General features: G+C 46.9%; 1 protein-coding gene across 2 annotated transcripts in view; it reads left to right on the top strand.

Moving 5' to 3' along the window:
- The first annotated feature begins 1171 nt into the window (after nt 1-1171).
- The window catches only part of FOXO3 (forkhead box O3), a 119393-nt gene continuing 96860 nt past the window's right edge, over nt 1172-23704 (top strand). The window contains exons 1-2 of one of the 2 annotated variants that reach the window (XM_046676678.1): nt 1172-1388; nt 2454-3194. In XM_046676678.1, the coding sequence (XP_046532634.1) occupies nt 2577-3194 (618 nt within the window). In that variant the 5' untranslated portion in view covers nt 1172-1388; nt 2454-2576. Of the gene's footprint in view, nt 1389-2308; nt 2326-2453; nt 3195-23704 lie in introns of those variants that run through there. The other variant, XM_046676677.1, reaches the window with a different exon arrangement.

Here is a 23704-nt window from a genome sequence, read left to right as displayed (position 1 = left end):
ATCTGTTTGTACGCGTCGAACTAGCTTGGTGCAGGGGCGGGGCCCCGCGTCACTTGAGTGACGGGCCCTGCGGAAAGCCCGGAGCCTGGAATCGGCTGGGTGGGCGGACTCCTGCGTACATTGGGTTGGACCTTTCTGCGTATCGGGTTGTTGCGGAGAGCGCTCTAGACTGTAAGATTAATCTCCAATGACTTACAAGGATTTAAGAGAAAAAAAGATAATTCGTGAACCAAAGTGGATAGCATTTGGTGTGCATGTCGCATGTTGCGCATTCTTCGTGCACAAATGGACGATTTGGGCACTGGTCGTCGGATAAGGACTTGTGAAGAGGTTTTGCTAAACCTAAAGGACTATCTTTTTTAAAAAGTCAAAAATGCATAATTAGCCGCTTTGCTGTCATTTACAAGTTAGAACCAAATTACTTCCCATTCACAATTGTTCAAAATCTGTTCAGGCGTTTAGGAATGGGGAATAATTTGCTTTTCTCTCCTAAGTTGGTTACACTTCTCCCTTCGTTTGCATGAATTTCATGAAAATTGAACACGCTTGCGGTCGAGCGTCCTGGGTAAGAGACTCAGTGCAGACCTTCTGGTGCCTGATCAAATCTGAGGGCATCAGTTTATGCAAGTCCTGTAGGCACCAACATCTTCGCTTGTCGGTATTTCCACGCTGAGGTGACACCATCTGCGGTCAGCATCTTATCTCGGGTGTTACCTGGTATCGGGTTCTAATGGGGAACCGGACACCAGGGCAGGCCCAGAGCCTGGCGAGCGGACGCGCGTGCCGGGGACCCCCTGTGCCAGGCGCCCTGCCCGGAGTCAGCGAAGCCACGCGACTGCGCTCGTGGAGTGTTTGGGGCTCTGCGCTCCCCCTCCCTCTTCTGCTGGGCCAGCGCCGCGCTTTGTTGTCGTTGAGGCTCGCGGGAGGGAGGAGGAGCCCGGCGGGGACGGCCGCGGGAGCCCGCCGAGTCCCGGCCCGCGGCGCGCGCCCTGACACCCACGCCCGCAGCCCCGCGGAGCCGGGTCGCGCAGGCGCGCGCGCGATCGCACACACACATGCACTCACACACACACGCAGAGCACACCCGGGCTCGCCGCCCAGCCCTCCCCTTGGGCGGGGACCCGCCCGCCCGCCGTCAGCCTAGGTTGAGGCACCCTGCGTGTGTCTATAACTTTGTGCTGCTGCCGCGGCCGCCCTGCTCGTGGAAGGGAGGAGGAGGAATGTGGAAAGCGGCGGCGCGCAGGCTGGCAGGCGGTTCCTCCGGCGGGCTGCGGCGGCGGCCGGAGCACCTCTCCTTCGCCGAGGTTGCGCGCCCCCTCCTCGCCGTGCCCCGGGCCCGCGCGGGATTGTGCGTCCTCCCCCCTCGTCCCTGAAGGGAAGGAACCGAGGTAGGCGCCGGAGCTGTGCAGCGGGGCGGCCGCCTTCCCGGTGACTCCGGATCTGCTTTCGAGCTGGGCCAGGCGCTTCCCTTTTCCCTCCCCGTGACTCGGTGTGCGCGCCCCCCTTTCTCTCCCGCTAGTGTTTTTAAAGGACTTGAGTGAAGGGGGAAAAACTGTCAAGATGGCAGCAGCGGGAGCAAGGAGGTGATGAACGTGCTGGTCCGGGTTTTCTGGCGGCGCGGGAGACTTGGCGCTCCCCGACCTGTTGGAAGATTTATGTTTCGACTTGCCCCCCTCCCCCCGTTCTTTACAGGGAAGCGGGTGGAGGGCACAACGTCCGCGAGAAAATAAACCACACGGAACCCCAAAGTGGCCGTTACTGCTCGGCTCGACCCTTTGCAAACACCCGCCGAGCTGCCCGCCCGCCTTCTTCCCGTCTTTCTTTTTTCTGCAAGTGACAAGGGCCCATCTGCGCGCGGATCCACGTTCGCCCTCCCGGCCCGCGGGCCAAGAGGGGAGAAGGCAGCTGCCCGCGCCGTCCCCGGGCTGGGGCCCCTCCGCCGGGAGGGGAGGTGGCAGGGCTGGGGATGGGGAGAAGAGCCGAAGACGCCACAGACTTTGGCGGTGGCGCCGCGGGAAGCACTTGAGCGGGCCCGAGCGAAACATAAACAAACGCACGCCCGCCCGGGCTCGGGCTCCGACCGCAGCTCGGCTGCGCCAGGTCCGGCCGCTGCCCGATTTAAAGGCGCGGCCCGTGCCCCTCCCCCTCCCAGCCCCTCCCCCTGCCTCCCCGCCCAGCCACCTAGCCCTGGGGAGACCTGCAGCTCGGGCGGCGGCGGGGGAGGGGGCTGCCCCGTGCGAGCCCGTCGATTCGCTCGCGTCTCCCCCGCGGCCTGGCCAGGGGGCGGTGTCTGCGGCGCCAGGTTCGCGGGACGCACGTCTCCAGGTCCGCCTGCTCCTGGGAGGCGGGCGCGGTGCAGGCGGCAGCGGCGGCGGCGGGCGAGGACTCGCCGAGGACTGGGCTCCGGCCCGGGATAACCAACTCTCCTTCTCTCTTCTCTTGTGCTTCCCCAGGCGGCGGCGGCGGCGCCCAGGAGCCCGGGCCTTCGCGGCGCCCCCGTCCCTCCCCCGCCGCACCCCGCCCCGGCGCGAGAGGAGAGCGCGAGAGCCCGAGCCGCGGGCGGGCGGGCGGCGAAGATGGCAGAGGCGCCGGCCTCCCCGGCCCCGCTCTCTCCGCTCGAAGTGGAGCTGGACCCGGAGTTCGAGCCCCAGAGCCGGCCGCGCTCCTGTACGTGGCCCCTGCAGAGGCCAGAGCTCCAGGGGAGCCCGGCCAAGCCCTCGGGGGAGGCGGCCGCCGACTCCATGATCCCCGAGGAGGAGGACGATGAAGACGACGAGGACGGTGGCGGTAGGGCCGGCTCGGCCATGGCGATCAGCGGCGGCGGGAGCGGCACGCTGGGCTCCGGGCTGCTCCTTGAGGACTCGGCTCGGCTGCTGGCTCCCGGAGGGCAGGACCTCGGGTCCGGGCCAGCCCCCGCGGCGGGCGCGCTGAGCGGGGGGACGCAGACGTCGTTGCAGCCTCAGCAGCCACTGCCACCGCCGCAGCCGGGGGCGGCGGGGGGTTCCGGGCAGCCGAGGAAATGCTCGTCGCGGCGGAACGCCTGGGGGAACCTGTCCTACGCCGACCTGATCACTCGCGCCATCGAGAGCTCCCCGGACAAACGGCTCACTCTGTCCCAGATCTACGAGTGGATGGTGCGTTGCGTGCCCTACTTCAAGGATAAGGGCGACAGCAACAGCTCTGCCGGCTGGAAGGTGCGTACCCTCCTCGGGCGGGCGGCCGGACCCGCCGGGCCTCCTGCGCAGTGCGAGACGCGCCTTTGAGTCCTCGGAGCGCGCCTGCGGGCGCCGGGAGAGGGGTTGGCGCGGAGAGCTACGGCGGGGAGGCTTTGGGGGTTCTGTGTGACCCTCGGAGGAGGGCACCCTGGGGACGGCCGCGGAGGGGTGGGGCGGATAGGAAGCTCCCGGGGAAGCCTCGGGCATGGCCAGGTGAGGAGAGGGGGCATGGGACGCCGGCGAGGGAAGGACAGACGGTCAGGAGTGCATTTGCTGGATTCCCGGGACAGCGCGGAGAAGGTAGGTCCGCGGCCAACTTTGGAGTAGAATTCACCGTAGTGGGGGCGCTGCGGGTGGAGCGAGGGGACGTGGGGGAGTGTTTGGGACTCGGTGCCCGGGGGAGGGGTTGGGTTTGTGGTTTCCAGTCAGTCGCAGGAGCTTGGTGCGTTGTCAGTAGCTGGGTGAGAACCCCTTGGGTCCAAGTTTCGGGCTTGTGGGTGTTAACTCCCACAGGCACATCGATCCCATTAGAGAAAGCAGTGGTTGCAAACCTTTCCCTGGCCGGCTATCTTTCCTTGCTTGTGTCTACACCTCTATTCCTCAGAGATGTCTCTCCAGTAAATCTGCCCCCAGTAGCTTCTCTGCTGTTCTGGGGCCTGGAACGGGCCAGCCCTGCCACCTCAACGCGGACTGGCCGCACCTGCTGCTCCCGCTGAGGCCTGGACTCCGGAGTTGTTGGGGGGGCGGGGGAGGTCCAGGTGTGGAGGTTGGGCCTGGAGCTTCACCTTGGCTCGTGGGAGGGAGGTTTGGTGGCAGGGCTGGGCCGTAATGGCTTCTGCCTATTAGTGAACCTGAAGAGAGGCGCTCTCCTGCTCCTTTTCAGCCTCTTGGGGTCCTAGACACGTGGTAGGGAGAGAGGTGTGGAAAGGCTATGATGTAATGACTTCCTGCAGTTGGACAGCCAAAGAGATTAACTCCTGTGCCCCTGCTGGGCTGCTGATACCCGGTTGTTTCGCTCTTCCTGGCACCTCATCCTCCTGGCCCCTTCCCCCAAGATAGGGATGTGGCAGTACCAAGCGTCCTGCGTGTTGCGCGGGTGGAGATGCATATCGCTTGTCAGTTGCTTCTATTTGCAAGTTAGGGTTTTTTTTTTTTTTTTTAATTAAAGAGGTGGTTGCTTCTTACTTCTGTCCCTTGTCTTTGGAGAGCCCTGTATCTTCCTGGGTTCCAGTAGGTGTATAAAATAAGAATCATTTAATCTTAGTGGAGAATTGAAGCACTGGAAAGGAGCCTGTATATAAAAAGGCTAAAGAATGTAGTGTATTGACTACTTTTTAAAAACCTTGCAAACACAGTGCCTGTTTTTTATTTTTATTTTTTATGGCTAGCATTGGAGAGGCCTTGTTTAGGTATTTTGAAAGCAAAATGTAGTTTGATACTATTCCACAAATCTGTCTTATTTCCTTTAACAAATGCTGACATGATAAATCTTATATTTGATTTAACTTTATTGCTTTGCAAAGGAATGCCAGTTGTGTGATCTGAGGGCTGTTTCCAGAAACGGTGACAATTGGTTTCGTTTCAAAGCCGTGATACTGTGATGCCTTTTAAAACCGAGTTTGCAAATGGATAGCAAGGGTTAATTGCAGTGTGCTGTGTCAGGAAAGGGTGAGTTTACAGGATCTAAGAAGATGGACTTGGGGATTTGGAATATTTTTCAAATTTCTCACACTTGAAATTTTTGTACGTTTTGAATTTGGTGCAGAGAAACTGTTAAAAGTTAGCTAACTTTTAACTTAGTTAAAAAGTTAACGTGGGAAGAGGAGTCACCTTTCCTGTGATTTTTGAGATAGCAAAAGTAACTTAATTCTAGAAATATTATTTCTCGCTATTGCGTTTATAGTTAAAGATAGTAACAGTTTAACAGCACTTGATTTTTTTGAAGATTTCTGTGAGAAAGAGGTATTACCAAAAGTAGCCATGAACTGAGGCTGGGGTCGTTCTGTTTTCATATAGCTGGCAGAACTTGCAATAGAGATTTTGGGCCTAGTCACAGACTTTGTGGTTTTATGTCCTAACCAATTTTTGTCTCATGGTTTCTTTTTTCCTTCTCTGCTATCTCATCTCTCTCTAACTAAAATCTTATGAAATATTATAAATTGAAACTCTCCAATCTTAGTATGTTCAGTACAGGGCACACTTTTATGATTACTTTTACTTTAAAATTTTACACCAGTTCTATTGCTGAGTATCACATGGCAACTAATCCTTAAAGGCTATAAGGATGTAATTTAGTTATAAAGTTTTTGTAAGATGACCTTCATCAAAAGATGCAGCCATGCAGGAACTTCCAAATCTTTGATGATGGAGAAGGCCCTTTGAAACTGAGGCTGGTTTCATATTTCGATCATGACTAATAGCCAACCTTTTTTGTGCTTGTGGTTCAGTGGGGGTGGAAGAAGAGGAAAACGGGAGAGGTCAGGAGCTAATTGTGACCCATTTCCACGCGTCCGAGTTTCAGGAGTTGATTCCTATCATGATTAGTCATTCTGGAAGCCTGCATGTGCGTTTAAACCACACTACTTTCATTCTGAGTTATGCATTAGGGTTGTTAATTTCTAAAAATGTCTAGAATTCAGGTTAAGGTCTCGTCGTCATGTATGCACATAGACATAGTATGCAAGCTCTAGGCCGTCCTTTCCTTTTTAGCTTTTTGGGCCATTGCATTACGAGATCCTGTAACCAGAATTATCATGTTCAGATCATAGAATGAAAGAATTAGAAAAGAAACCCTTGAGGTCAGAATTGAGACCAGTGGTTCAAAGCCCTGGTTGCATATTGGAATCATCTGGGAGTTCTTAAAAAATACCAATATCCGGAAAGTCTGATTTAATTGGGCTGGTGTGTGGCTTAGCATTACTTGTTTTTTTTTTTAAGTTTCTCAGGTGATTCTAATGTACAGCTGGGGTGAGGTTTGCTGATCTCAGTCATGCTCATTATTTTATAGGTAAGGACCTGATTCTTCAAGTTAATGACTTCTAAGATCACACAGCTAGTTAGCAGAGAGAGAATTAGTAGCCACGGTTCTAGAAATCTTTGGTCTTCATCACACTGTTTTCCTCTTGAAATTGATCTTTTTTAAAAGGTCATTTGGTAAGTAACAAGCAGTCTTACATAAGTAGAAGTTGCTTTCCTGAAAAGCAGATTTCCCTCTCAATCTAAAAACATCTTGGTTATTATTTTAGCATCGGAAAGAGAGAGGAATATTGATGCGGACCCACTGAGTGTATGTTTGCGTCGCTGTCCAGTGCCTTTCAGTGTTGGTCCTTAGGAACCATGAAGTGATCAAGGTGGCAAAAAAGATAGCATTTTAACAGGAGAGGGAAGCTCTCGGTTAACGTAACATTTGTCAGCGGCAGCCTGTGCCAGGAGAAAGGTGATGGCCATCTTACAGGTTCCTTTACCTCAGGCATTCAAGTAGAAATGAATAATCAGATGTGGTTAAGAGGGGAAAAGGTTACATTTCCTTTAGTTCACGTTAAGCTTACTTGCACTGCACCCATAACTGAACTGGTGGGTTCTCTCGGAGGACCTTTAGGACAACAGGGCTTACCTGGTCAGCCCTGTTTATCTCTGACTCTCCTACACACACCTGCCTTTCCCGTGGTCGGGGCCCGATCATGTTAGGCAGCCATGAGTTTCTGTGGTGGTTCCCACAATTTTGCAGATGTAGATGCCGTGTGACAGCTTCTGCTGCTGCTGCTGCAGAGGAGAATTCTTCAAGAGCCTGAGTCTTCCTTCATGTGAGAAGGTGTCCTCTTATGGCTTCTTCCTGAGGTAAAAAGCTGAGGGCTGACCTGCTGCATAACGCTTGTTTATGTCCTCACTGTTCTGCCTCTTTAGATGAATGTATCCAGTGCCTTTTCAACAGGCTGTATTAGGAAATGTTATTTTAACTGCCACTTTGATGTTTAAAAATATTTTTTAAAATTTCAAAATGGCCAAGTCATAATAATTCCACGTTGGCTTGTAATTTTGACCTCAGTCACCTTTTGGAGTAACTCAGCGAAGGGCTGCTTTTGGTGCTGGGTGAGGAGGAATCTGTCTTCTGCCTGGCCCGTGTTGCCGAAATGCTGTTTTGTAATTTCCTTTGGCAGTACTGTCTTCGTCAGTGATTCTCAGCTAAGGAACTTCCTCTTCCTACAGCAGCGGTACACTAGGGGGACTGTTTTTCCTCTTTTTCAAAGCTGTGTCATCGACCTATGAAGTGAAGAAATTGGCCCTTTTAGACTTTGATCTCTGAGCCCCATGGAGCAGAGACTCTTTAAAAAAGAAGCTAAGTGTTTGTTTTGATATGTTTATCTCCTTCTTCGAAAATGAAATGAAACTATGCAGACTTATTTTTAGGAGGTTTTAGGAGGGTTCTATTTTAAGAGAATGACACCATGGAAGAACATCTTGTAGTTAAACTTTTTAATACTCTACTTGTGTGATTCTTCCTTAAAACCTGCAAGATATTTTTATGTGGAAAATTATTGAAGAGGCCTTGTCCCACTAAGAAATCATTGACTTGGTCTGGAAAAAGTTTTGCAGACACCGTCCATCCAAAGATCTTGATAGAAATGCAAAGATAAGACTATTTAGGTCTGTGCATTCTGACGAGGTACCCCACTTCCCCATTTCTGATCAGATTCCAGATTCCCGGGGCTGGAGAGAATATGAAATTTATTTTGCTTTCGTACCTGCTCATTTTTCCTACAAGGAACAGACTTGATCCTATTCTTGACTCCTTGTTTTTCTCCTCACCTTTTCCTGTATCACAAATTGAGGAGTCCCGAAGAGCCGCTTTGGCTCTTTGCTGCTGTAGAAGGAGCTGGGGGTGATATATATATGGGTGGGTTAGTATCAGTGGATGTTACAGCTGGTGTACAGTAAGTAAAAGATTAGAAAGAGAAAACCCTTTTACCCATTTCCATCACATACTGTTTCATTCATTCAACAAATATTTATCAAAGGCATACTGTGTGCAGGGTGTTCTGCCGGGCCCTGGGGATGTCTTCGCAGCACAAGGCAGATAAGGTTCCAGTTCACGGGAGTTCACGTTCTATTGGAGGAAGACGGAAAATAAACATGCAAATCTGTGTTCTGCGAACTTGTCCCTGGTGTCCATTTTCTTTGCCTTTTTTTCATGTTTGTACTTCTGCTTTCCTCAGGCCTTCAGCTCTCTGCAGAGAAGTTCCTGGCAAATCTCAAACTGCCAGTTTGAGCTCTGGCTTGAAGCTGGCCTTTAATTCCCTGCCGGTCATTTTCAGCTTGCTTTGGAGCTGCAAGGCCACTGTAACATGGCTCCTGTAGTTTGGGTCTGTTTGGGTGAAAGCTGAGGCTGTCCCAAGTCCGACTGGATTAGGGCCCACCTGTGGCCCTGGACTGGTCTGAAGTCCCTGCTTCTGTCTTGTGGGGCCTCCCTCCGGCGTCGATGAGCTTTGGGACAACTAACTCATCCGCGTTGCTTTTTGCCTCAAATTAGGAACTAAAAGAGATCTTAAAGATCATGCAACGACTTCCTTTTACAGGTGAGGGCACAGGCCAGGAGCATGAGTGACTAGCTCACGGACACACAGCCAGCAGAGATGGAGTTAAGAGTGTGTCCGCATGAGCCCAGGGCACCGCTGTTCTGTAGTCTGCTGCTAACCATTGTGGTTTCACAGCTGTTCCTGTCTGTGCCTCCATTTCTGCAAACTCTTTCTTCATTTGCTCTCCTCTGCTCCCCTCCCCCTCCTCGAGGCTGGCTCACACTAGAGTAGCTGTGTTTCTCTTTGCATTCTCCGTCAGCGCTCAGCTCACTTCACCTTGCTGAAAAAGCCTTCTGTCTCAACCCCACCCTACCCTGCCCACCCTCTCGCTCCTGCCTGTTTCTTTTGTCATTTTTCTGTGACTCTGTATTTCCAAGTACAGCCTCAGAAGCACTGGGGAATGTGTCTACCGAACAAATAAAGAGTTTCTGATACTTGGAGCTGCTTTTTGGATCATTACGTCCTCAGCCCATGAAGATAGCTTTGTTCTGGGACTCTGATACTGAAAGATCATGATGTGACTCAGGAGCATGGTGACGTCATGTGTAGAGTCTTTTGGATACTTGTAGCAACAAAAGTGGCATACATCTATGACCTCCGAGGGTTGATTTTGATAGGATGTAGTGTAACGATGAAAGGATGCTCTCTATCGAAGGCATCTCTTGCAGTGTCTTGTTTCCCAGTGTAGAAGTTCTTGAAAACTTCATTAGTGCCAATCACCACCCATCACAGAAGTTGAAGGACACCTGATCTTGGAATGACCTTCCATTAAGAGAGAGTTGAAGTCAAGTCTGCCCTCTGTGTGTGTACCCCACTTTATGCAGCATGAATATGCACTGTCAGGAAAGAGTCACTGTGGGGTTGTTCAGCCTAAAATTTATTTACCCACTTCTTATAGGAGCAAAGCTGTTGTGTACCACTAAGTTGTCCCTAATGTTCTGCATTTTGGGACAGAAGTCTCAGATATACTCGAAGTTTTATATCCATGGATTGGAAAATAGAAATCACACGTGAAGGAAGAAGAGCTAGCAAGCAGTGTTTGAGGTGGATCTTTCCAGGGCCCGTCTGCTGCTCTTCTGAATTCGAGTTTTCTAAATAGGACCCCACTTCCAACTGTATCAGTACCCAGACAGACTCAGCATCTTTAACCATTTTATTCTTGACCAGACAACTTTCGTTTCTCAGTATTGCAGCTTCCCCACTCGGAAGAAGTGCAGTAGCAGGTATCTGCAGAATATTGTGATGGATCACTCCTTTCTGATAAAACACTAGTGTGTGATTGGAGTGTGTTTCAAGCCCAGCTTTTCTAGAACGTGCGTCTTCCGCTTTTCACTCGAGCTTTTTTTGGTGAGGTTTTAATCTTGAGACTTTTTCTCTGCAGTGCATCAGTTACTGTTATGAGATAACATGACAAAGTGAAATGGACTCACTTCTCTGATGGGCTGTGATCCTTCCAGTAATTTGCTGCTCCAGTAATTGCTTCTGGTGAAGAAGCCAGGGGGTCGTCTGGGGCTCACCATGCCTGGGTGTCCAAAGGCACCTGAGTCCTGCTGTGGAGAGGTGAGCGCAGAGCAAGTACAGCTTGTGGCCCACTTGTGGGGGCAAGGCCGCCAACGCAGGAAGTGACCCCTGCCCCAGACAAATGGAATGCATTAGCTTTCCTTTGGGGTAAACCAATAATAAATCCAACAGAGATGCCTTTGGCAGTTTTCAGTATGTGTTTTGTAATTTCTTATCATCTTCTTTGAAGGAGTGTGTGTGTGAGTCCACATCATATTTTTCCTTGTGTTTTAGATGTCTAGTGAAATTAATAACTTGGCTCTTGAAACGATCGAGAAGTTATTTTAAAAACAGAGCCAGCAGAGGGAGTACACAAGTCTTTAAGCTGAACTCAAGTATTTTTTTCTCACATAGCTAAAATAATACCTTATTAAAAACAAAAAAGAGCTCTGATATTTAGTGCTTCCGTGTAGGCTGATGTCATCATTAGAAAAGGGTAATTTGGGGGAGGGGTGGTTAAAAACGTAAGGTAACTTTTTTAAAGGAAGCCTTGTTCTTCTAAGATCCATGGTCCACTTTCCATCCCTGAACAGTTAATGAAAGCACTTTAACCTGAAAGATGTCCTCCCCTGCCTTTCATCTTTTTGCTCCTCCACTCCTGATAATATATGTGAATGTTCGTCTGTACCTAATACCAAACTTGTCAGAATATGTCAAGTGTCTGGATCAGTGGAATGTTCTGTGTTTCAGTGCTGTTTTGATTGGGACTTTTGATATTTTCCAAGACTTCACAGTTTCCCATGGATGAGAGAAAGACAAAAGCTACATTATTTGCAATTCAGATGTAGTAGTCATGGATCCACTGGAGATTATAACTTTGAAATTTTTCATAGTTCTGTGATGCTATAATTTGTCATCTCCCTCTGCTTTGCCCCCTGTTTTGGTGGTCATGGTTTATTTTAATTTGCGAGCTGTAGTGGGTCGAATGGTATCCCTCTGAAATTCATATCCACCTGGAACTAACCTCGGATGTAAGCTTATTTGAAAATAGTGCCTTTCTAGGTGTAACTACTTAAATTTAAAATTAGGTCATTAAAATTAGGATTAGGATGGACCCTAAATCCAATGCCTGGTGTCTGTGTAAGGAAAGGAGAGGACGTACCAAAGGCAGAGACAGCTGCGTGAAGACCAAGCAAAGATTGGAACGAGGCAGTTACAAGCCAAGGAGCACCAGGGATTGCCGGGAGCCACCAGAAGCTAGGAAGTGACAAGGAAGAATCATCCCCTAGAGCCTTCAGAGGGAGCATGGCCATGCTGACACCTTGATTTTGGACTTCTAGCCTCCAGAACTATGAGAGAATAAATTTTTGTTGTTGTGGTAATTTGTTATGGTGGCCCTAGGAAACAAACAGGTGCAAGGGGATGGAAGGGAAGGATAGGCAGGGTTACAGATAAAGGAGAAGAATCAAAAGGGTTAATTTTATGTATTATTGAGATACAGTTGACACATAACATTGTTTGTTTCAGGTGTACAACATAAAGATTCAGTTTCTGTATATGTTGCACAGTGATCACCACAATAAGTCTAGTTAACGTCCATCACCACACATAGTTACAATTTTTTTTTCTTGTATCGAGAACTTTGAAGATCTCTCTTAGCAACTTTCAAACATGCAATACGGTATTATCAACTAAAGCCAGCATGCGGTACATTACATCTCCAGGACTGACTGACTTTATAATTGGCAGTTTGTACCTTTTGGCCCCCTTCACTCATTTTGCCCTCCCCCTACCCCCCCAAAAAAGGTTTTATTTAGTTAAAATTAAAATGTTGATCATTCATAGGCTACTTTCTGGTAATTTAAGTTTCTTCTTTCTGCATCCTGCTATAAGGGACAGAAAGAAGGCACAGATTCCCCTTGATTTCCCAGTTAGAATTACTGGAACTTATTCCTCCGTTGCGTTTCTATTAGTGTGTTTCCTGGGTTCCCTCTCCTTCCGCCCCCCCCCACCCTCTCTGACCGAATTTCTACTACTTGGACTATTTCATGAAGCTGGTGGAAGGGCCGTGTTGTGGAGTGTGGGCTTGAGGTTTACACTGAGGCCATGAGGTCTGGCTGAGAGCTTTGCTCTAGAACAGTCAGTCTTTGGAGGGGAAAGAGGAGCCTAGGGTTCTCAGTGGAAGGATACTCTGGAAGAGGAATCCTCTCTTCTCTGTCCTTGTTAGGGCTTGAGAAGGTGGAGCCCCGTCAGGTTCGTCGTCATCCACAATGGTCGTAAGGCCAATTCAGAATCTCTTGTGGAGTCTCCTCAGCTCCTCCTGTGCTGGGTTCAAGGCCTTTCAAAGTCTCTCGCACCTGAGGCTTCAGGCTCACGTCTCCTCTCTATACATTTATGTCCAGAAACTCAGCCATCCTGATGAAGTGTACAACATAGAGTGGTTGTCCTCACAGACGTAGCGGCTGATATTTTCTAGGTACCTAGTAGGTGTTTGGGTTGTACTGTTCTGAAGTACTTAAGAATCAGAGTTGCATCTGTTTATTCTCATATTTCAAAATGATATTTTGGGGGAGGGGAGCCAGGGTTATATTGGAGACACAGTTTGGTTTTCACAATAAAAAGTGTCTACACAAGACTTTCTCAGGCCTAGTTATAATAATTATTATCATAATAGTAGCTCTGATTTAGTGAGCACCTACTCTGTGCCCAATGCCCAGCTACGTTTTTGACATCTGATATTGATCCTACAAGACAGGCATTTAAATGTAAATCCCAATTTAAAGACGAGGAAATGGTTCAAAGAAGTTTAAAGTAACTTGTTTGGGATCAAACCCAGGTTTCTTTGACTCTGGAGCTTTTTTCTTTTCCACTATGGTCTCCTGCCTTCTGGATTTCAGCGGGTACTTTGGGTGAGGGGGAGGGTTACAACAATAAATTAAATAGGTGCCAGTTTATTTTTAAAATTTTTTTGGAGGAGGATTGAGTTTTTTTAATTAAGGTATAATTAACATGCAACGTTAGTTTCAGCTATACAACATATTGATTCGATATTTATATATGTTGTGAATGATCACCACAGTAAGTCCAGTTAACGTCTGTCACCACACGTAGTTACAGAATTTTTTTTCATATGTATGAGAACTTTTAAGATTTACTCTCTCGGTGACTTTCATGTATGCAATACAGTGTTATTAAGTATGTCACGATGCTGTGCATTACTCCCCCATGACTTATTTATTTTATTGCTGCAAGTCTGTACCTTTTAAAAATAGCTGCCTTTTTAAAAGTTGCTACTGTGTGCCGCATTTACATATGTTGCCACTAATCCTTGGGTTAATTAATCCTCGGGTTAATACTTCAGAATACTGTGTCCAACGTTTATCTTCCGAGTGGTGGCTGACTCAGGGTAGCTGACACCTCTCCGTGTGTTGATGGAGGAGTGGACTTGGACCCAGGGTGGAGGCTCCTTCCTTTGATTTTGCATAAGCTAATAACTTAAGAATCGAGTTCAGTGCCTGGGGCTTTTAGTGGGAGAGTAGTGGCTTGAGAATTCTGTCCGAACCTGTTGGTTTGGTGATTCTCATTTCTGTCTGGTCACTGCCTTGTGTGACCGTGGTTTACTATGGGTCAGATACTACGTGTACCATTTAGAACTCACAGAGTTATGCATGTAGAAATCCTTTGGGTTGGGCTATTATCCCTGAGAAATGTCGCCTTGAGAGAACAGAAGATCCGTGCTTCTATGGGCTTCAGGTAGTGAGATGAATGGAGACACCACCACCAAGAAAAATGGATTTCAGGAAAAAAAAAAAAAAAAACATTTACAAGAAGTTCCTGGCAGAAGTTTGGCTGCCGAATCAGAGCTCATAATTAAAGGTATTAAAAATATTTTGTGAAGTGGTTGACTCTTTGCAATGCAGTTCCTAACGGGTTTGAAGGCAGACTGCCAAGACAGAAACAGAAAATGTTGCATAATGCAAGTTGCTGGCCAGGTTAAAGTGTTTATCTCTACTGAAGAGCTTAGTGCTTTTGTCTTCAAGGTAAAAATATGTATGAATAGAACCTAAAACGATCGTTTTAATTGGCCATAGGAATGCAGTATCCATTTGCCCTAAGATAAAATGTGGCTAGCAGAATGCTGATCCCATGTGTGTTGGGAAAAATGTCAGAACTCTCAGTTTCATAGTAAAGATCGGTGAGTAGTGTCTGGATGGTGTCCAGAAGATAGACTGAAACCCTGTGATAAAAGTGGAGCAGGCAGAAGGATTCTGCCTGATAAGTGAGTACAGCCAGAGTACATTTGGGGGTGGGGCTGGAGGCAGTTGAAATAGAAGGTGGCAGTGGCCACAGTGGACTTTTAAAGGTACAAGTCTGGGTATAAACCTGAAGTTTAAGGTGGGCATAAAATCATATCCAATAGAGCTTGTCATATATCTCCTTGAAAACTGATACTACATTAAAAAGATCAAGTGGGTACTTAAGTCGTTAATTCACGTAATTCAAATCTCAAAACTGCTTTTTTCCTGAAGTGTCCTAATAATTGATTTTAAAAATGATATTTCTTTCCTCATAAATTATCTAGGTAATTGCCTTGATTCCGCATTTCATGTTAAGCTCAGCTGAGTGATCGTTCAAGCCTTCTGCTCACCTTCTTCTCCTTTCTCTCTTTTTTTTAAATTTTCATTTTATTTAATATTTTTTAAAAACTTTATATAACTTAATTTTCTTATAAAACTGTAGTGATTTTGTAAAGTAAAATGCTTTCTCTAGATCTCTCCATTAGCAGTTTTCATGTTGGTAGATTCCTAAAAAAAATTCTACCTAATTAAAAAAAAATTGTACCTCATTTAAAACTCAGTGTTGCTGTGGATCTTGGCGAGTTTCTACCTTCCCTGGTAGTTGTCCTGGGGCTTCCTGCCAGCATTCATTTCCAAATCAGGGACTTGTTAATTTCACTCTCATCCATTGGCATCTTGGTCTGTATTGGGTACCTTTTTTTTCCCCCCAGTTGGTAGAATGAGAAGGAACTCACCTTTATTCACTAGTTATTTTTCAGTATAGTCCCATTAACAGCATTAATTTGCCATATATAAATATACCCATCATGCACATAAACAGTGGCCCACAGACTAAACTGTAAGCAAGATAATTTTTTTAAAGTAAACATTGAACTTTGAGCCCAAGTATTCTTCTGAATTTCTTTTTTGTTTTTTTAAAGATTTTATTTTTCCTTTTTCTCCCAAATCCCCCCAGTACGTTGTTGTGTATTTTTAGTTGTGGGTCCTTCTAGTTGTGGCATGTGGGATGTCACCTCAGCATGGCCTGATGAGCAGTGCCACATCCGTGCCCAGGATTTGAACCGGTGAAACCCTGGGCCGCCGAAGCGTAGCACACAAACTTAACCACTCGGCCACGGGGCCGGCCCCTCTTCTGAATTTCTTTAAAAGAATCATGACCAGATAGATCAGGTGCCTTATTTATGTAGTGCTGAGAAGCCTCGAATGGGTATAAGAAAATACTGTGGGTCTGATTATTTTGAAGTTATCTTTAAGCTGATCCGGGTGTGAGTGTGGTTGCTTTGGCATGCTTGGGCTCTTCAGCTCCCATTAGATAGCTTCCTAGGTGAGCTAGTATACGGAAATTCGTGGCCTAAATCAGGCCTTCTGTCTCCAACCCTGTCCAATAAAGGTAAGCTTACAGCCTTCTGTTTGAATAGATGCATGTCCTCCGCTGCGCTGAATTATCTAAATCAGTCCTGTTTAGTCTCCTCCCTTTGCAAGAAAGATCCTTATTTCAGGCGGAAAGTCTAGGTGATCTGTGGCATATTTTAGACTTTCCCGCATGCAACCTTCCTGTCAGTTGCTACGGTGAAATCTGGCAGTTGCCCGTTGGCATCATTTGGTAGATGCTCTTTGGGAGGAGGAGAAGGTTTGTTCTGATGGTTTCACAGTGAATGCTGTGACTTAGTTTGTGGGCAGTGAGTACTGAAGAAGTGCAGTACCATGCGTTAAATTAGGAAAGCTAACTTGTGGTGCTAGTGCAAACTACTGTCTTCTAAGTTAATTTTGAAATAATTACTTAACAAATGAATTTTTTTTAATCAAAAATGACAATTCTCCTTTTTGGGATGCAGCCTTATCCACATCTGAGTTTTCTAATCAAATCAAGCACTGATGAATCGGTTTTAACTGTTAACACAGTGGAAATCCATCTGAATTTTTCTCTCTGGTTCCCGGTGTTGGCCCTGTCAATGTGAGCAGAGATAATTGTCACCTGACGTCTATTTGTGTTACCTGCCCTGAGATTTCCCTCCTTTGTCCGTCGACCACCAACATTGCGTTCTTCTTTCTGGTCTGTTTTGTGTTCATCATTCTGCCTTAAAGAGGATCATAAAGCTTTCACACATTTTTTTCCAGCTTGTTACCTCATCCATCTGTGCTAGTCAAGAAGGAAGAGAAGAAAATAGCTCTATCTTGGTTTTATCATCTGCATCACATGATTTTTCGACTTTGAAAACTCATTTGTCAGTGTGGTTACTGGGAAGATAATTTCAGTTACTGGATACTCTGAGAGTTGCTTCTTCAATCTCCTCCCTCTTGCCTCATTAAAAAAAAAAATTAATGTTACTCAGAGATAAATTTTGTTTTTCTGGCACATGATTTCAAAGTTGAACTTTCAGATGATTTATTTGTGAGCAGTTAAAGCTCTTGCCTCAAGTGCCTAGTTATTAACTCTTCTGGAAAAAAAAATAGCACACCTTGTTAGAAGAGTTTCCTGATACGACCTTCGGACTGTTACCGAGTCTTTGGCAAATGTGGGCACTTCCTTGATCAGGTAGCCATTTCTGACTTTTGAACCTGAGACAGCCAACGTTGGGTTGATCCTTTGCTCAGTCTCAGAGTCCAAGAGCCTCAGTTCTGCCTGTTGTTGAGGCTCCCAGCTGCTCTCCCATTCTTTTCTCTCTCCGTTTATGTCATTAGACATTATTTACAGGGGGCTTACTTCTCTCTTTCCCATCCACCTGTTAGTATCTCTCTGTGACCTTTTTCTTACATCAGTGCTTTTCAACCTTGGCTGCATTTGGGAATCAAACCCGGGAGCTTTGAAAAACACCCATGTTTAGGTCCCATCCTAAAACAATTAGGTTGGAATCTCTAGGTGTGGGCCTGGGCGTCTATATTCTTTCAAGCTTCTGGGTAGTTACGATGTACAGTTAAGGCTGAGAGCCGTTGTCTTAAGAGAAATGTGAGAGATTTTGGCTGTGAAAGTTATCAACTATTTTAGTATTGACTTTTAGACCTATTTCCACCCTCTCCTCTGTAGGAAGATTACCAGTTGGAGTTTGCCCCCTGGAAGCTCCATATAAAAGGGAGTGTTGTCAAGTTGGCTTCTAAGACAAGGGCGTTATTGCTTAACGAACTCTGGGTAACTAGAATCTCCTCCTCTACTTTCTTTCGTATAAGTGAATGTGGTTTCTTTAAAGTTTCCAACTCTCACTTGTTTTTCTAGTCTCCCCTGGACCCTAGTTAACTTATTTTTGAAGTTTTCAGGAATTCGTAAGAAAAGGTGGTGCTGTTTCAAGTCATTGCATGAGACTTGAAAACTGAGACACATAGCTTACTTTCCCTCTTTTGTGCAGCCTATTTGGATACACTGCAGGGGGTTCTACTGTATTCTGATGCATCAAACTAGTGGTTCTCGAAGTGTGGTCTTCCGATCTGCAGCATCAGCATCACCTAAGTACCTGCTGGAAGTGCAGGTTCGTGGTCTCACCCCAGACCTACGAATCAGAAACTCTGGACCCAGCAATCTGCGTCGTAACAAGGCCTCCAGGTGATTCTGCTGCGAGCTGAAGTTTGCTACATTTCAACCGATACCACCACGAGATGGCTGTTCATCTTTTCCAAAGCTTGTCAGGATTCTGAAACCAAGATGGCATGAGAATTTTGATTTCTGACTCCTCATCTGTCACCAGAGAAATTTCGGACTTAGCAATGACTCACTGCAGTGGTTCCCAGAGACCTAGCCCCTGGCGTATTGTAGGTTTCCCACAGATCCTTGTGCGGTGTAGCCTTCTGTACGGAGCAAGGGCGCCCACCTCCCTCCTGGATAACAGTAAGGAAGGATGTGCTCAGGTGCAGAGTAAGCCGCGTGTTCATCCTAGTGCCTGTCTTGTGTTTAGGTTGGTTTCTTGTTGTTTTGTGAACTTTTCCCCTTACTTGTTTGTTTTGGACTTTTGGGAATGTTCCTAGCTTTAAGGCCAGCATCAGAGAGGGGAGTAGTCTCCCTGACTCACCCACAGACGGACATGGGACGTGTGGGAGAAAGATAAGATTAAAATGTGCTGGGTGTAATCAGGGTGCGAGGGGGAGTGGAGTGAAGGGGACAGTGATGCAGCTTTCGTGGTGAGGTCAGAGCGGGGCGGTGGTGATGGCGTCCCTCTTGGCTCCGAGTCATAAAAGGTGCACGGCCTCTCCCACCACACGGGGAAGCCAGGGAAAGATCAAAACAAGCTGTTGCTGCTGGTCAGTCTCTTTGGAGTCTGCCGTCCATTAAGCAGGGCCCCATGATCAGCCGTATCAAACATAGCTGATGGCTTTAGGAATATAAATAGTGCAGAGAACAGTGGGTTGGCCAGGACTTGGAAGTTCATTTCAGAACCTCTTAGCAGCTGCTTCAGAATGTTGCTTGAGATTCATAAATACTCTTCTATCTGCCACATAAAAAAGATAAAATGGGGCTAGCCTGGTGGCGCCGTGGTTAAGTTTGCGCACTCCGCTTCAGGGTCCCCAGATTCACGGGTTCATATCCTCGGCGTGGACCTACATACCACTCATTAAGCCATGCTGTGGTGGCATCCCATATACAAATAGAGGAAGGTTGGCAACAGATGTTAGCTCAGGGCCAATCTTCCTCACACACACACACACAAAAAACCCCCAAAAGACCAGGATTAGTTTGGATTACAAATTCTCCTGCTGTGTTAGTGGCATACCTTTTCTTACATGAAGCCCCCTCTGAGATGACACAGTGTGGGTGCCAGGCTTCAGAGAGGCAGTCATCTGGGGTTTCTTCTCAGGAATGGGGAGGGAAGTCACTTTCCTCAGAGGGTTTGTGCAGTGGTGGGGACAGCTGCACTGAGAGATTTCTGCCTGGGGCCGGGGTTTGGAGGCGAGTCCTAAATATTGTGCCATTAACGCTGTAAGCAGCATTCGCACCTGGCCTCCAGGAGACAGCACAGGGCTTTGAAGATCAGAAGTCAGTCAGGTGCAGCTTATGGGAACGTGGTGTGCTTGGGCCAATGAGATGCTTCCTGAAGCTGCCACCACTCACAGATGAAATGTGTAAACACGTGTCAGTTCACTGTCATTTTGGTTTTCCAAAAGGATGGGCTGCTGCTGCTTGCGTATTTTGGGGACAGGGAGAGGGAGGTATCTTGAAAAAAAGATCTGGCATTAAGGATGCCTTTCCAGAGGAGTAAAAAGCCTTAAGGAACAATCAGGCTCTTATGAAGAAGCATGCCTGGCAGCAAGCAGTCTAGAAGACTTGGCTCCCAGTGCAAGGATCAGAGGGATCTGAGGCCTTGGCTCCTATGGCCTGGATCCGAAGATGGTAATAAGAGACACCTGTCTCTTGAAATTCCTCTTGATTTGATATCCTTGAAATCCCCTCTAGGAGGCTGGAGAGGAGGCCTTCGGTGTTGAAAAGAAGGTCCTGTCCCCAACTTCTACATAACACTGAATTGTAATTGAGGTTGGAAAGCTTTTATCCCCTCCCCCCAAAAAGGGCAAAAAACCCATTCTATCTTCAGTCTGCATTGGTGTGAATAGGTGTGATGTGTGCGGTCTGAGGTTTACTCATCATTTTCTCGTCTGTAACTAAAAGCTCCTGTTAATCGCGCATTTATTATGATCCAGACCCTGCTAAGAGCTTTGTGCCTATTAGCTCTTCCTCTTTACAGATGAGGAAACTGAGGTACAGGATGGTTAAGTGACATGGCCAAGGCCACACAGGTGGTAAGTGACAGAGGGGGGATACCTGCATCAGTATGTCTCAGCTTTGACTAAATAAACTCCAATATCAATAATTTATCCAAGCTTTGGGGATCTTGATTTTATAATACTGTCTGAGACCTCACTGGGCTGTTCCTTCCTATCACGTCTCTCATTTTGGTTTAAAAGAAGAGAAAGGAGGGGATTTCGCATGATCTTCTGTTAAAATTAAGACGTGTTCTACCTGGCTTGTCGCTCTTTCAGAACCCACGAAGAGCAGACTTGAGTGTTAGGCTGTAGAAAGCATTCGCATTGAGCAGAAAAGGCTTTTTAAGACTTGCCCTCCTGTGAAGTGTAATTATCCTTAGGGATGGGACTCTCCAAACTGCCTGTTTCCTCCAGGCTGCAAAGCAGATGTAAGTGATATTCCAAGAAGGGTGACCTGAGTCGTATTCTGCAGATTCGGAAATGAGACACAGAGGTGCTCTCACTCTGAACCGCGTCTAAACTTCCCTGTGGTCAGTGCTTTCCCTCTCGCCCTCTGCCCCTGGAGGTGGGAGTGGCCGCATTGTGCACCACCACTTGGTGAACAGCCACCTTGTGCTTGGCTTGGCTTCAGAAGCTAGTCGGACATTTGGTCTAGCTTTCATCCTTTCCTTTGAATCTGCTTCGCACTTTAAGGCCCAGAACATTGTGCGTGATGGTTTAGGATGGTGAACTGAAGTGAACCGATGTTGAATGATGGAAGCGTCAAGAGAAAGAGGCCATATTGTGGAGGATGTGGGTGATTACTTGATTGGCATGCGTGACGGCCCAGTAAAAATACCTTGGCAGGAGCTGGAGGGTCATAGTTGTGTGATTTGTGATGAAATATTAGGGGCAACGATTGGGTTTAGGATGGTTAAGCCGTTATGTAATTTCTTCAAAGAACGTTATCAAAGTACATACTCTCAGTTAAATGCCATCATTAGTGAGAATATTCTGTAATTAAAATGCAAACAGTTTGCTTTCAGTCTTGGTCATGGAACCATCGGGACACTTTGGGGAGGAAAGAGAACCATTGCAGTTCTTATTCTGGAAGGAAAAAGAGGAAAGCACAGTTATTTTGTGATTCTGGAATAGTAAAAAAGTAATAGTGGTCTGTGTTTTGGTAGTGTCTTCCAAGGAGTTGAGAATTATGAATAAGTTTTGCTTTGTCAAAGTGGGAGAGGTATTCTGTCTGTAAACTAAATCTCCCGAAGTCCCCAGTGTTTGCGGGGCAAAGGAATGAGAGGAAAGAAATAGGACACTGTAGGTGCCATCTTTCCCCCATTATCACCCTGTTGTGAAAAATGATTTGCGACTTGCTGCCAAGGCTTTCTTAAAAGAACTTACTTGGTTGTCTGGTGTTTCTCATCTGCATGAAAAACAAAGTGTCTCCATTTTTTCTGAGATTAAAGCTTTCTCAATACTTTAAAATATAGGCTGCACACTCTCTAAGAGAAAGCCCTAAAAACAATGTAGGCTATTTTTGGAATATTATATGAATAGTTTTAACTATCATCTAGGGACTGAATATTTCCCTTGTACTCTTAACCCCCACAGAAAAAAGGGAGAAATCAACCTTCTTTCTTTGTTGGTTTGGCACAGGTCGCTTATTCACTAGCCACTTCATCAAGTGCCTACCAGCTGCTTTTAGATTAAGTATAGAGATCATCCAAAACGTCTTGCTTTCCAGATGTGGGCAGCAGGCCCAGCAGCCTTGTGACTTGTCCTAGAACTCGTGGTGAATGGAAGTGAAGGTGAAGCTTGTGTTACGAAGTCTGAGATTCTGAGCCGGAGTTCTAGTTGTTAGAACTCAAAAACATCTCTTCTCAGTCATCGACTAATAATATTTTTAAAAGAGGTTGGGCTTTTTTAAATGAAAATTTTGCGTTCTGTGTGTAAACAGAGTGGTCCTAAAAGACCTAAAAGAAAATAAGCGAGCTGTTTGTAAGATCATGGGTTTATCTTGTTTAACTTAATAGCTTTTAGTTAGGTTTTCGTTACGTAGGTGGTGAGTGACTTTGCTAGAAGTGGTTAAGGAGTGGGGTTATTTCTTTTTTGAGGAGACAGTTTTCAAGGCAGCCTTTTGTATTTTGTTTTCCCTTGCTTGCTGTAGATAAAGATGGGCAAGCCAAATCTGACCCAGAAGAAACAGTGCAGTAGGTCAGTCCACCCGCACTCCATGATTCACCACCTACGTTAGGCGTAACTGGCCCCACAGCTGCCAGCCCAGTACTCCTGACGCCTGGGAGCTGGACCACCTTCTCGGCAGCTCCACTTTATGTACCCGTAGTTCCCCTTCCATCTCATCTGGGCCCTGTTTCCTGAGGGATTTTCTAGGAGAAGGACTCATCTGAGAAACAAATTAATGCTAAATTGATGATGGAACCTCTGTGTTCTGGAACTGAATGCCCTGGATGTCATCTGATTTATCCCTCTATTTTCTGGATGAGGAAATGAAGGACGAGAGACATAAAGGGGCTTCCTGAAGGCGCACAGCGAGGCCCCTCTTAGTCGTGAACTGGCTCCGTGGTCCCCACCACTCGTATGGTGGACACCCTGCCCGGCTGTCTCGTGAGAGTCTGAGAACATGCCGGTCCCTGCCTGGACACGCTCCTCACTTCAGACACCACTGCATTATTCTCCAGGGAAGAACAAGGCTTTTTGTTTCCCTGTGGCCAGTGTGGAGGCATTCTGTGGAAATGTACCTGTGGGAGACTTCCTCAGGCGGCCGAGATGCTGCCTTATAAGCCTCCAGACCTTGAAGATTGCCTGGTGGCAGCCCATTAATCTGGAATGATGGGGCCTGAGCATTCTAAGTGGTTGTAACTTTGAGGGTTGTGACTGTGGGAAAGAGTTATACTCCATGTAATGTTTCCAAGAGTTAGTTACTCTGTGCCAGAGGAGTGGGCACAGTTAGCTGGATCAATGGCTTTAACTGGCAGCAGTTTGCTGCAAGAGAAATTCACAGTTCCACCAGTCTTAATGATGGGCAGCCCATATGTTAAACACTGTTTGGCAGACTTGATATATTTTATTGGGAGTTAAGTCCCCAGAGCAGCTTTCTGTGACTATTAAAGTCTGATTGATAATGCTGGGCTCTTTTGTAGACATTGGAGAAGTTTGGTAGCGTTGGGAGTGAGCAGTTTCTTTAGCTTTGGCACTGAGAGCAAAAGTGCCACTTCTGGTCACTTTTAACATTACCAGGAGATTTTGGTCTCGACACTGATTATTGAAAGGTTTGTGGTAAACGGGATTTCTAGTGCTCTGGTGAATTAATCTATATGTGTTTTCAAGGGGAACTGAGAATACAGCAAATTATCTGAATGAAACTCCTGAGAGTAAAGTTTTCTTGGTCACACAAATGGTTGGAAGTTCTGGTCCCTCAGCAGTGGGTTGG

This window comes from Equus quagga, chromosome 11, assembly GCF_021613505.1.
Source record: "Equus quagga isolate Etosha38 chromosome 11, UCLA_HA_Equagga_1.0, whole genome shotgun sequence".
NCBI lineage: Eukaryota > Metazoa > Chordata > Mammalia > Perissodactyla > Equidae > Equus > Equus quagga.
This window is presented reverse-complemented; position numbering and strand designations above follow the sequence as displayed.